The sequence below is a fragment of the Dendropsophus ebraccatus genome, chromosome 13 (assembly GCF_027789765.1).
Source record: "Dendropsophus ebraccatus isolate aDenEbr1 chromosome 13, aDenEbr1.pat, whole genome shotgun sequence".
NCBI lineage: Eukaryota > Metazoa > Chordata > Amphibia > Anura > Hylidae > Dendropsophus > Dendropsophus ebraccatus.
The window spans coordinates 70904051-70917209 of NC_091466.1; the positions used below are offsets into that span (position 1 = coordinate 70904051).

The 13159-nt window shown below is 49.3% G+C and overlaps 1 protein-coding gene across 1 annotated transcript; it reads right to left on the reverse strand.

Moving 5' to 3' along the window:
* Nucleotides 1–1098: 1098 nt before the first annotated feature.
* Nucleotides 1099–13159, reverse strand: SAV1 (salvador family WW domain containing protein 1). Its single transcript, XM_069950527.1, has 5 exons — nt 12868–13159; nt 9573–10016; nt 8226–8496; nt 6355–6510; nt 1099–3476 (listed from the first exon to the last, which is right to left on the reverse strand). The coding sequence occupies exons 1-5, from the start codon at nt 12959–12961 to the stop codon at nt 3278–3280; spliced, it is 1164 nt and encodes a 387-aa protein (XP_069806628.1). The 5' UTR covers nt 12962–13159; the 3' UTR covers nt 1099–3277.

The following is a 13159-nucleotide window of genomic DNA, read 5'->3' on the forward strand; positions in this document are numbered from 1 at the left end:
TCAAATACACTGCTAAACTTTAGAGGATAGCCCCAGATTTCTGTATTATATTTTGGATGCAGAATAGTTCCCTTTCATTGGAGCTAATATGCATCCGGCATTCCCAAACAATACACTCGAGTCACGTATTCCAGCCTACACTGCAGCACAATATGTTAAAATTATAAATATATACATGAGCCAGGTTGCCCATATACAGTACTAGTCAGCTTAAAGGGGTTATCCAGTGCTACAAAAACATGGCCGCTTTCTTTCAGAGACAAAACTACTCCAGTTCAGGTGCAGTTTGCAATTAAGCACCATTCACTTTAATGGAACTGAGTAGCAAAACCCCACCCAAGCTGAAGACAAGAGCTGTCTCTGGAAGAAAGTGGCCATGTTTTTGTAGCGCTGGATAACCCCTTTAACAGAACTATGCTAATTCAGTGCATGCCCACGCCACTAAGGAGCACAGAGGTTACTGCAGAGCACACACCTCTGTTTGATTTACCATTGAACTCCATTCCATATTAGTCCACGCCAGTCACCAGGGTGACTAAAATCAGCGGGCGTATAGATAGCAGAGAGCAAGATGCATGTTATACAACCACGTAGATTTATGAAGAGCTGACATGTAGATTCTCAATAGGAACAATGATTACAAAGTTCGTCTTATCTCCACTCACAGCGGCACAGAATGTATTGTTCCCGGTTATCAACCATTCCAGGCTTGGGAACGGCTCCCCCCCAATAAGATGACTGGAAATTAGTTATACATGTGGGGGCAGGGATTTGCACTATCATTCATATATATTATATGAACCTCCAGAAACATCTACATGAGTATGGGCGACTTGTATCAATAGAAACGTGTAAAAAAGCAAAAAGTATAATCCTTTCAGGTAACTAGCAAAATACAAAACAGGGAAAGAATCAATGTGTTTTTTTTTAGATATTTATTACTCACATAATTTTAAGAATAGACAAAAATACAATACACGCCCTCTGGAAACTGTAACAGATACATGGAAGATAAAAAAAAAAAGTTGTGCTTTCTTAAATATAAAACTCACCTGCATAGTAGTTAGTGTATGGAAGTATATGCTACAGTATATTCAGTTTGATGGTCACAATAAATATACACCATTTACATATTTATCATACGCAAGGAATAATAGATTTGTTTGGTCAGCAAAAAAAAAAAAAAAACAAAAAACACGTAGTTTGCTTTAACGTGTCCTGATTGCTGAGACTGGTCAGGTATGTCTGCAGCGGAGCCGTCACATTTGGCTTTAGACCTCTAGCGATGACCAAACAAAGCACACGGATAATTCACAATGATCGGGAACCAGCGGAGAGGAGATGTGCTGCACATTGTACCAATAACCATCTCTTCATCAGTCTGCTGCTCATCTTGCTTTATTTCCAGTTATATGAGTCTCCGCCTCCATCTTTGGTCTAATCCCACTCACTGTAGGCCTTAAAGGGATCTTCCTTTTTTAATAAAATGGTACCCAGCGTTAGAATTTGGAATGGTATGCTTATTAGAAGGCTGCAACCATCCTGATTTCTACATCTACACCATCCACAAGAGTTGCAGGGGGACAGCTGGAGCTTCATATAGGAGTACAACCTAAGTAATACGCGTCTCCTGTATAAAATAGGCACTTCTGCATATAATAAAGAATTTTCCATACTTAGTTCTTTAGCCTTCCAATACCCTGTAGACACCTGGTTGCTGCCTATGTAAGCAATCCACTTAGGACAATGTCTACTTGTTGAGAAGAAGCTCAGCACAAGGCATGCTACCTGTCTAGACCCTTAGTGATCAGCTGTTATCTGTAAGGAAGCAAGCAGGTAGGAGCAGTATGTAAGCATTACATAGTGCCCATTCATATCAATGGCTGTATGTGTTATTAAGAACAGGTCCTTTAAAATGAGAGATACTCTTTGGAAGCCATCCCGCTATCAGCTCAAAACCCTCCCGAAGGGTATATTAAAATGGGTTTTCTATATCAGACAAGCCCTCTAAGAAGCCTGATGCTATCAGTCCCATATGAAAATACAATAATATATATTATTTATTAAAAAATAAAAACCTTGGCCGTATAACATTGCATTTGGTTGCACCAAACTTTTGGAAGCCGCCATCATTCATATGGTATACGCACCATTTATATTCACTTAAAGGAGCAATCCTACCTCACCATGATGGCATATTGCCAGGATATGATATAGTATATTGTGGGCCTGCATCCCCTTTACTGCTTTTTCCCTATATACGGACTACTCCTTCCCCCCCCCCACACACACACACACACACAGTCACCCAGCTGTAAAGGGAATGGCTGCATGGCCCTATTGGGAGGAATAAAATGGCGGACCAGTCGCTAAACCAGCACTGCAGCCCCTTCAATATAGTGATGGCTTGTAACTAGGAATATACCCATTTGACTTAAAGGGGTTATCCGGCGCTACAAAAACATGGCCACTTTCTCCTAGAGACAGCCCTACTCTTGTCTCCAACTTGGGCAGGGTTTTGCTGCCAAGTTCAATTGAAGTGAATGGAGTTTAATTGCAAACCGCACCTGAACTGGAGACAAGAGTCGTGCTGTCTCTGAAAGAAAGTGGCCATGTTTTTGTAGCACTGGATAACCCCTTTAACCTCGCTTGCACTTTACATAGATTACATCCTCACACACTACACTAACATGGTAGATAGTTAGAGCCACTGATAGGATGCCCTGTCACATAAAAGACACACTGCACACAACTGTATGTGGGTGCAGCATGTTGTCACCCATCCAGACACCATACAAACTCAACTCATAACCATTTAGTGCCTTCTGTCAATATTCTTGGAGTAAATTCACACACGGCAGATTTGTTGCACAACATTAGTTCTTTTCCTCCAAATAGGGTTGAATTTCTGCACATCCCATTCAGATAGAAAGGACCACCGCAGCCATTTCTGCAGCAGTAACCAGGGGCATCATAACGAATATTGTGTTACAAAAATGGCTGCCTGTACACTAGGCAGCGCACTCCGGGAAATTCTCATCACTGTAAAATCAATGGCTCATACATCCTGAACAGAAATCCATTTCTATGACTTGCTCCATAGAGGGGGGCCTATTGAAATCTTTTAGCATTATGATACTTTCAGACAAAACTTTCCCTTTATGGATAATACACGTAGCATTTACTGTAGGCACAGGATTGTCCAAGGCACTAAGAGAAAAACGGGGAAGATTTCCAGTCCTGAGGAGAAGAATAGAGCAGGAATACGGGGAGGGTCTTAGAAGTTCTTGTTGTGCTGAGCATACCACTGTTGTCTCTGTTTGCGCGTCTCCACCTCGGTGATAAGTGCCTGTCTATAGGCTTCATACAGTTTTACTATCCTTTCCAGTTCTTTCATGAACAGTAACTTGAGCATGCCCTGGTACGTGTCCAAATCTGCCAGCTGGAAGAGTTCCCACTTCAAGATGTGGTCATATCTGTGAGTGGGAAGAAAAATATGCGGTTCAGAAGCATTGTATAATTCACGGAGGCCTGTAAGCAGGAGGATCCACGGGAGGCGGCGGTAGGTTCTGGGCCTCGGAATCCAGATTTTTTTGGTCCAGTTAGTCTCAACCTCATGCAAAACTACAACTCCCAGCATGCCCTGACAGCCACAGATCGGAGACCACAGCCCTGCAGCTGTCAGGGCATGCTGAGAGTTGTACTTCTACATCACAGTTTTTGAGAAGCTTCTTTAGACACAAACAAAAGTTTCCTTCTTTTATAATATGGGATAGAATAAAACAAGGAAGTGAAACTGCAGCTTTAAGCATCATCAGTGAAAGGATATTTGTTGACTTAAGGCTTACAATAGACGGCTCTGTACACAAACCACGTCTGTCCTCCTACATCCCAAAACATGCCCTGGGCCATTCCTCCTGGATACGTGTCCCAGGACATCCTTACAATACAGCCAAATGCCCCCGGCACACACACGCCTCATTACCTACCCAGTTATTAGGCAAAATGAGGGGGGAAGGAGGGGGTGGGCTGCATTAGGGACTGTGTACTCACCTCACATCATGAGAGGCCATGGCTACTGCTGACTATTGGTGATTGCTGAGCAAGCTGACGTCTTTATTGCCCTGGCTATAATCTTCTGTGTGATCAGGCCAAAGCTCTTCTCAGAAGATGACATCAGTCCTGGCTTCCTTTTTAAAGGGGAGCCTTTCTGCCATACACTGACTGAAGTTCATACCTTGTCCTGGTATGTATATCATCCTGGTCCTGCCTCATTCTTGGGATGGTTCGTCTGGGAGCTGTTGTTCTTTTCCTGACTTAACCCCTTGACTTTGTTCCTGTCTACATTTCTGTCTCATCCTTTGCAATGGTTTGCCTGGTAAATGTTGTTCTACCTCTGTCTCTGACCTATGACTCAATTCCTGATTATGACCTATGACTCCTGCCCACATCTCTGTCTTGTCCTCTGTACCTGCTCTTCTCATGGCTCCTTAGGTCCACTCCCCATTTTAACCCTTGCCTGTGTCCCTGACTACATTCCATGCTTGTCACCCTGTCTTGCCCATGGTTGGTTTGTCTGTTATTCTATTCCTGGTTCTTAGTTCAATTCCTAAGCGATTCTTATGAAGCATGACCGCAGCAAGTGTATCCTATAGATGTCACTAATACATTCTGCACAATGCACGTGCTTCATACTCACAGGGCTGATGTGATATTATAATTGAAGGCACAACCCACTGATACATGGAGTTATACCACCCTCCTCAGGCCTCACACCCTAGAAATGAGGTTTCCCTTCAAGACTTGCTTAATTATAGATGTATGTGACTGCCCGGCCCAGTGGATGGGAGTATCCACTAAGCTAAAAGGGCAATCGCTCGCACATATTTAGTTTTCTATAAACTGCATTATCATTTAGAAATTCATCTGCTGGGGCAGCAGTTTTTGCTTCAGAGCTGTAATACAGTAACCACGAGTATGAGGACTATGCAATCATAGTCTACCCTACAGGTGGGGGTGGGGGCTAAATTAAGTCACCAACAACTTTCCATAATCTTCCTCTTAACTCCACGCCCATCAATCTTGTGTGTTTGCCCACACCGAGGTATAACATGACAGCCCACAAACACAATAAAGACTTCCCTGCTTTGGATTTTTAAATGTATCAAGCATAAAAATGAGCAAACAGTATAATGCGCCAATGAAAATGTGCACCCGTAAGCGCATGTCTAGAAGAAGACGGACGGAAATGCACTAACATTCCAAAGTCAGAAAAACAAGAAAGGTCAAGAGGACGGATTCTTTATTATTAGGAGCTGGAATCTCTCTTCAGAAAGAAGATCAGAGGCATCCGAGTCACGGTCTGGCAGAATGAGCTGTAGGAGGATCACCAGGAGGATCTGTGTATGTATGAACTATGGGACACTGGAACATGCACAGTATCTGCACCGTCTCATTAGCTGCCAGCCATCATAGAGGAAGGGGAACCTTGCGGCCCTCCAGTTGCTGAAAGTCTACAATTACCATCATGCCTGGGCAACCAAAACTTACCATGACGAGTCATAGTGAATCAGAACATGGCTCATGTAAGGAACACACCCGGCATGGACTTTTCCCATGGTTCCACCAATTTGCTAAGGCTATCAAAACCTTTTAGGGTATGTCCACACTACAGAATCCTGGCAGATCACACGCTGCGAATTCTGTAGTGTGGACATACCCTAAATTTGGAGATAGAGTCCATTTTTCAAATCGCTGCCCAGTTCCCACCAACTGCATTGGTTTTGCGACATTCAAAGTGGGCCGTTCTATGCACTGGACATGAGCCCAGCACCCCTAGTACACAGATATCCATTCCCCTGTGTCACCAAGGCGATTTGAAAAATGGACCGCTACTGAGATCTCCACTCCGACCATGTGATGTAAAAAATTTAATAAATTTAGGTACATTCGCAAAAAGTATATTTGGGGACTTTCGAAACTGAAACCAAACTCATGAACTAATCCTTAAAGGAGGGGAGGGTTGATAGCCAAGTAATATAATAAATGGCTGTGCAAGCTATACTACAAAGAGACATCTCCCAGCTTGCTTAGCAGCCGACTAGCTTGTAATGGCTTACGTATGCATTCAGATCTAAGGACAAGTCATACATAGGGCAACACTCAAATCCAGCAGAAACAATGCACAAAATACAGATCCAAGGGTGAAACCCAGTACTGAGATACCAGATGTGATTTATAGAGATAAAATCCCCATTAAGTGTAGGACAGATGATCCTGTCAGTAATTCATATACTGAAGCAATTTCATGGCTTGGCTCCCCATGACCTCATGGAATATACAAAGAAAACTTACTTCACAGGGGCCCTGGCGTAGACCTGAAGCCAATCTGGGATCTCGGCCGTATGGTATGGATTGGCAGGCACTAGGAGCTGCTGGCTTCTTTCCACTTGTTGCGGCTGATAAGTTACAGGAGGAGGGAGGGGAGGGGGCTGGTCGTAGCGGGGAACGCTGCAGGACAAATACAGATTGAATGAGCACAGATATAATGGGCCTAACAAAGGAGCCCACCCAAACTGGTGTTTGCATGGTATTAACTCCACAATGTAATCTGAGGACAATCCTAGCCTAAAGGATGTAATAAACGCCCACAATGAATACAGCATTACCATACAAAACCTTTACTTTATGGTTCCATTCAAAGACCCTAAAGCAAATTTCCTAATATACTTCTCTATATTAGAGATAACAGAGCGGGGCACCGGAACAGACACGGCTGATCTGATGCCGGAAGACATTGACAATCACACTGACAATACAGGGTGCTACAAACTACCACATCACCCCTGCCCATATACATCTACAGCTCATGTATCAGGGCCCCCTAATGGTATAGAGCAGGGGTACTCAACAACTTTTAGTGAAGGTCCACTTACCGGGGTCTATTGTCAGGTGAAGGTCAGAGCTGAACATCAGTAGGAAACGTGTTTTGATAATTTTCACAAACGTTCAACTATTTACATACAGAATTGCTGCTTATTAGCAGGAAAACTGGCATTTTTTCTCTCTCACCAGCCCTTTGATATTAGGTACAAAGGGGGTGACTGCCCTGGTAATATATAACCCCCCTGTTGCTCCCCCAGTAGTGTATAGCCCCCCTGTGAGCTCTCCCCAGTAGTATATAGACCCCCAAGTAGTATATAGCTTCCTGTGCTCTCCCCCTGTAGTATATAGCCCCCTGTGAGCTCCCCCCAGTAGTATATAGCCCCCCTGTGAGCTCCCCCAGTAGTATATAGCCCCCTGTGCTCTCCCCCTGTAGTATATAGCCCCTTGTGAGCTTCCCCCAGTAGTATATAGCCCCCCTGTGAGCTCCCCCCAGTAGTATATAGCCCCCCAAGTAGTATATAGCTCCCTGTGCTCTCCCCCTGTAGTATATAGCCCCCTGTGTTCTCCCCTGTAGTGTATATAGCCCCCTGTGAGCTCCCCCCAGTAGTATATAGCCCCCCTGTGCGCTCTCCCCTTGTAGATGGCCCCCAGACAAAAAAAAACAAACAACCCACAACTCACCTAGCACCTTGTTCCCCCACTGCGCCTGTCTTGACTTCTCCTGTCGGTCCGGCCCCCGGCTGATATGCGCTCTCTGGGGACGTCCCGGGGATTCCCCAGCAGAGCGTGTACCAGTGACCTCAGTGTACGCCACCGGCCTGCACTTCCGGTAGAGCAGGCCGACGGCATACACTGAGGTCACTGATGCGCGCTCTGCTGGGGAATCCCCGGGACGTCCCCAGAGAGCGCGTATCAGCCAGGGGCCAAGCCGACACTGCCCCCAGCCCCACAGGCGTACTGACATCCAAGGACAGTACGCCTATGGGGCGGGAGGCAGTGCGGTGGGGAGCGGAACCTCCTAACTGCCCTGGATACGGTCCGTCCCGGGCGGTTAGGAGGTCTGACCAGGGGTCCGGACATCTGGCCTCCGCGGTCCGGGTTCGGACCGCGGTCCGCCAGTTGAGGACCCCTGGTATAGAGGAAAAGAAGGATCCGACATGTTAGATCTCAACTGCACAACCCTTTTGTTTTTGGGGAGATCAGCCGTTGCCAGACAGATCTGGCTTACCTCCACTCTCCCCATTCACAACACAGGAATGTATAGTGCATCTAAGAAACGGAAGAGCTAGTTGTATATGGCCCCTTTAAGTGATTTGAAGAATAAGAACAGATGCATTTACCTTGGTGCACATGGATGCTTGTACTGGGCCCGTTTATTAATATGATCCACATAATAAACCCCAAATTCTGCTGACTCCACTCGCTCCCAGCCTGGGGGCAGTCCTTCCCTCTCCAGCGGGTGACTCCAATGCGTAGTGTTAGTATTGTGGTCTATGTAGTACTTTCTGCCCCGTATGGTCCAATCCACCGACCACCCGGCTGGCAGGGGCATGTCTTCGGAGCTGTGGTTTGTTAAGTTTCCTAATGAAGTTGCAGCGATCCTTCCAATACCTAGTACACAATATAAAATACTAATATCAGCTTCATGCAGCCGAGCAGGAAAGAGATGGAGCAGTGTTTAGTGTTACTTCAGTCTCGTACAAGGGAAAGTTCATTCACCCGGGCTGCGGATTATAATGTACACGGGAATGTAAAGTGTTATATACCCCTCCCCGAGGAATCTGATATGTGAAAGGTTCATTTCATACCAAGGAGGATGAGCACATCCCTGTTGTTTTTGGAGTACTGTCAGATTAAAGAGGGACTTAAAGGGACACTACTATTTAGAAAGAAAAAGAAAAAAGCCCAAAACACTGCCTGCATTTATATAACAGGGCTGGTGCACTCCTGGGTTTACTTACTGAAGTGGAATATTTCTAGGCTCATTGCATCCCTTGCCAAGCAACGCACATTATAAACAATGACAGTAATGTCATTTAGTCAAAGGGGGTAAAAGGGGTTAAAGATTAGAAAAAACATAGCTGCTTCCCACAAAATCAGGACCACATCTGTCCTCTGTTGTGCGTGGAGTACAACTTGGCTCCATTCAATGCAATGGAACTGAGTTGTAATACCACACACAAACTGAGGACAAGGGTGACGCTGTTTGAGAAAGAAAGCAGCTATGTTTTTCTAATCCTAGACAACCCCTTTAATCATATATTCTTAAAGGGGATATTACCCTACCCGAATGAATGGTGATATCTGTTTGGTAGTAAACTAACCGCTGAGACCCTCATCATCATAAGAACAGAGGTCAGTTGTCTCCCAAGTGAATCTGATGGCAGCATGCATGTTCAGCCACCTCTCTAGGGGGTCAAAACTCTTGGCTGTCCAGCTGTTACAAAACTACAATTCCCATCTTGCCTTTACAGCCAAAGCTACAGCTCTAGCTATCTAGGCATGATGGGAATTGTGGTCTTTCAACTGCTGGAGGGCCTGAGTTTGACCCCCCCACCCTCTACAGGATTGGATGAGTGACCTTGGGTGACCTCCATTAATTGTCAAGGGTCCCGGCGGTCAGATCCCCACCATTCAGCTAATCATCACATAACCTGTAAGTAGGTGATGTTTCAGTTTTCACTAACCTGCAGGATGTCGGCCTTGTCCATGTAACATCCGCTGTACATGATCGCCCCCATGCTCATAGTATCTATACTCTTCATGTGCGCGGTCCCCCAGCTGTTTCCTTCTTTGGCCATCATAGTGGTGGTCTGAGAAGTACCTTGAGTTTCCATCCCCATTCTCAAGAACAGAACTGTTCTCTGTTAAGAAGGACTGAGACGAGGAACCATATTCCCTAGGGACATCACCCAGTCCCCGAACTAAATAGGATGGAGCGGAAAGTCTATTACTCTCCCTGCGCATAACCTCATGGGGTGTCCTTTGCACTGGAGTCCGCAAAAAGCTTTGGTTTCTTGAAACCATCCCATCTCCTGTGGGGCTATATTGAGAAGGAGCAGGTTCTGGAGGCAAAATATCAGTCCGTCTTGGTATGGTTGGCCCATGGCGGATAAAGGAAGGCATCAGATCTACAAGAAAGGAGAAAATAGGGAATTTAAGTACAAAGGCACAAGACTATAAGCAAGTTACACATAGATGTCACATAGTGGCTGCATATATCTCCATAATCAGATCTGGTGGGAACAGCCATGGGTGCACTACTTACCCCCTGATCAGCTGACTAGATCTGTACTATCAACTGGCATCAATGGATGTGTGCCCACCTATATGATGGTAAACAACCGATCATCATGAAACCAGAACAAAGGGATTGCTGGAATACCCCTCTAATAGTTAAAGCTGCACACACTTCAACTTACAAATATCTAAGTTTACATTATCACTGATGCATTACCGGTACAACAGATAACACCATCCGGCTCCCATCATGCACAGCGGTAACAATGGGCACGTGCCATGACTTAGATAGCACAAGGTCGGCAATCTGTGTACGAGTGGCCGGGGCATAGCTTACATAGCTTACAAATTGGCTGAAGCGATAGGAGATTCTCAGTGAATGAAAGGGCTATGGGCTTGTAAAGTAATATGGTAGCCAAAGCGGAGATCAGTGGTCAATGTAATATGCGTGGTTACCCACAGTGTATTCACACTGGGAAAGTGGTGTCAAGAGGTGTGAGCCATTAGGACAACTCCTTTATTTATCACTAACCAATTCCACAGCACTGTCATCACAGAGGAGCGGACAATCTCTGCCATTACAGTCTATAGGACTGCAGCTGTCCCCTACAGGTCAGTGGGTCACATTGGTGTATGGCTGCCGGGTCCAGCTCTAGGCTCGTGAGCAGTTCTGGGGGTGTCTGTAGTGGAGAGGAACACTCCCTCCCAGGACCGCTCCCCTCCACTACAGACGACCCCCCAATACTGCTCCCCTCCACTACAGACGACCCCCCACTACTGCTCCCCTCCACTACAGACCCCCCCAATACCGCTCCCCTCCACTACAGACCCCCCCAATACCGCTCCCCTCCACTACAGACCCCCCCAATACCGCTCCCCTCCACTACAGATCCCCCATACTGCTCCCCTCCACTACAGATCCCCCATACTGCTCCCCTCCACTACAGACCCCCCCGATAGCGCTCCCTCCACTACAGACCCCCCCCAATACCGCTCCCCTCCACTACAGATGACCCCCCAATACCGCTCCCCTCCACTACAGATGACCCCCCAATACCGCTCCCTCCACTACAGACCCCCCCAATACCGTTCCCCTCCACTACAGACCCCCCCAATACCGTTCCCCTCCACTACAGACCCCCCCCAATAGCACTCCCTCCACTACAGACCCCCCCAATAGCGCTCCCTCCACTACAGACCCCCCCAATACCGCTCCCCTCCACTACAGACCCCCCCCAATACCGCTCCCCTCCATTACAGACCCCCCCAATACCGCTCCCCTCCACTACAGACCCCCCCAATACCGCTCCCCTCCATTACAGACCCCCCCAATACCGCTCCCCTCCACTACAGACCCCCCCCCAATACCGCTCCCCTCCACTACAGACCCCCCCCAATACCGCTCTTCTCCATTACAGACCCCCCCAATACCGCTCCCTCCACTACAGACCCCCCCAATACCGCTCCCCTCCACTACAGACCCTCCCCATACCGCTCCCCTCCACTACAGACCCCCCCCCAATACCGCTCCCCTCCATTACAGACCCCCCCAATACCGCTCCCCTCCACTACAGACCCCCCCAATACCGCTCCCCTCCACTACAGACCCCCCCAATACCGCTCCACTCCACTACAGACACCCCCGGTACTGCTCCCCTCCACTCCAGACCCCCCCCCCCCGGTACTGCTCCACTCCAGACCCCTCCACTACAGACAGTCTGGTACCTCTCCTGCTCACTATGGGGGACCTCAATACCATCTGGCCTCACTGTGACCCCCCCAATACCTGCTGAGTGTCTGTAGAGGAGCCCGAACCCCGGTGTCCCCTCTCCCCGCTCTCCCCCCAGTGTAACTTAGGAGCCGGCACATCCCATACAGCCGCTGCTCCAGCCCCCGGTCCTCTCCCCTCTCCGCAGACCCCCGGTCCTCTCCCCTCTCCGCAGACCCCCGGTCCTCTCCCCTCTCCGCAGACCCCCGGTCCTCTCCCCTCTCCGCAGACCCCCGGTCCTCTCCCCTCTCCGCAGACCCCCGGTCCTCTCCCCTCTCCGCAGACCCCCGGTCCTCTCCCCTCTCCCCTCTCCGCAGACCCCCGGCCCTCTCCCCTCTCCGCAGACCCCCGGCCCTCTCCCCTCTCCGCAGACCCCCGGTCCTCTCCCCTCTCCGCAGACCCCCGGTCCTCTCCCCTCTCCGCAGACCCCCGGTCCTCTCCCCTCTCCGCAGACCCCCGGTCCTCTCCCCTCTCCGCAGACCCCCGGTCCTCTCCCCTCTCCGCAGACCCCCGGCCCTCTCCCCTCTCCGCAGACCCCCGGTCCTCTCCCCTCTCCGCAGACCCCCGGTCCTCTCCCCTCTCCGCAGACCCCCGGCCCTCTCCCCTCTCCGCAGACCCCCGGTACTCTCCCCTCTCCCCTCTCCGCAGACCCCCGGTCCTCTCCCCTCTCCGCAGACCCCCGGTCCTCTCCTCTCTCCGCAGACCCCCGGTCCTCTCCCCTCTCCGCAGACCCCCGGTCCTCTCCTCTCTCCGCAGACCCCCGGTCCTCTCCCCTCTCCGCAGACCCCCGGTCCTCTCCCCTCTCCGCAGACCCCCGGTCCTCTCCCCTCTCCCCTCTCCGCAGACCCCCGGTCCTCTCCCCTCTCCGCAGACCCCCGGTCCTCTCCGCAGACCCCCGGCCCTCTCCCCAGACCCCCGGTCCTCTCCGCAGACCCCCGGTCCTCTCCCCTCTCCGCAGACCCCCGGTCACTTACTCCGCAGCAGGGGTGACGTCTCCTTCTTCACGTACTTCCCCTGCACCTCGGAAGGCTTAGAAACTTCTTTCTTGGTTTTCTTCCTGGATAACATCCCCTCCCCGGGCTCCGCTACACGGCGCGTCCCCTCATAGTGTCCGCTCTACGGCTGGAGAGTGACATGTCCCCCCTGCGCCACCTCCCCCCGGGCGCCCTCTACAGGCGGCACCAGCGCCCGGCTCGTCCACATGATCCCTCAGCGCGTGCTCGCCGCAGGGAGAAACGTCCTCACAGTCACGTGACCACATTAAAG

Excerpts from the sequence above, each read along its gene's own strand:
- SAV1 (XM_069950527.1), bottom strand. The coding sequence starts at position 12,961 with ATGTTATCCAGGAAGAAAACCAAGAAAGAAGTTTCTAAGCCTTCCGAG. Across the intron at positions 10,017-12,867 it reads GACGTCACCCCTGCTGCGGA|ATCTGATGCCTTCCTTTATC; the intron begins GTAAGTGACCGG and ends CCTTTCTTGTAG. Across the intron at positions 3,477-6,354 it reads TACGCCAGGGCCCCTGTGAA|ATATGACCACATCTTGAAGT; the intron begins GTAAGTTTTCTT and ends TCCCACTCACAG.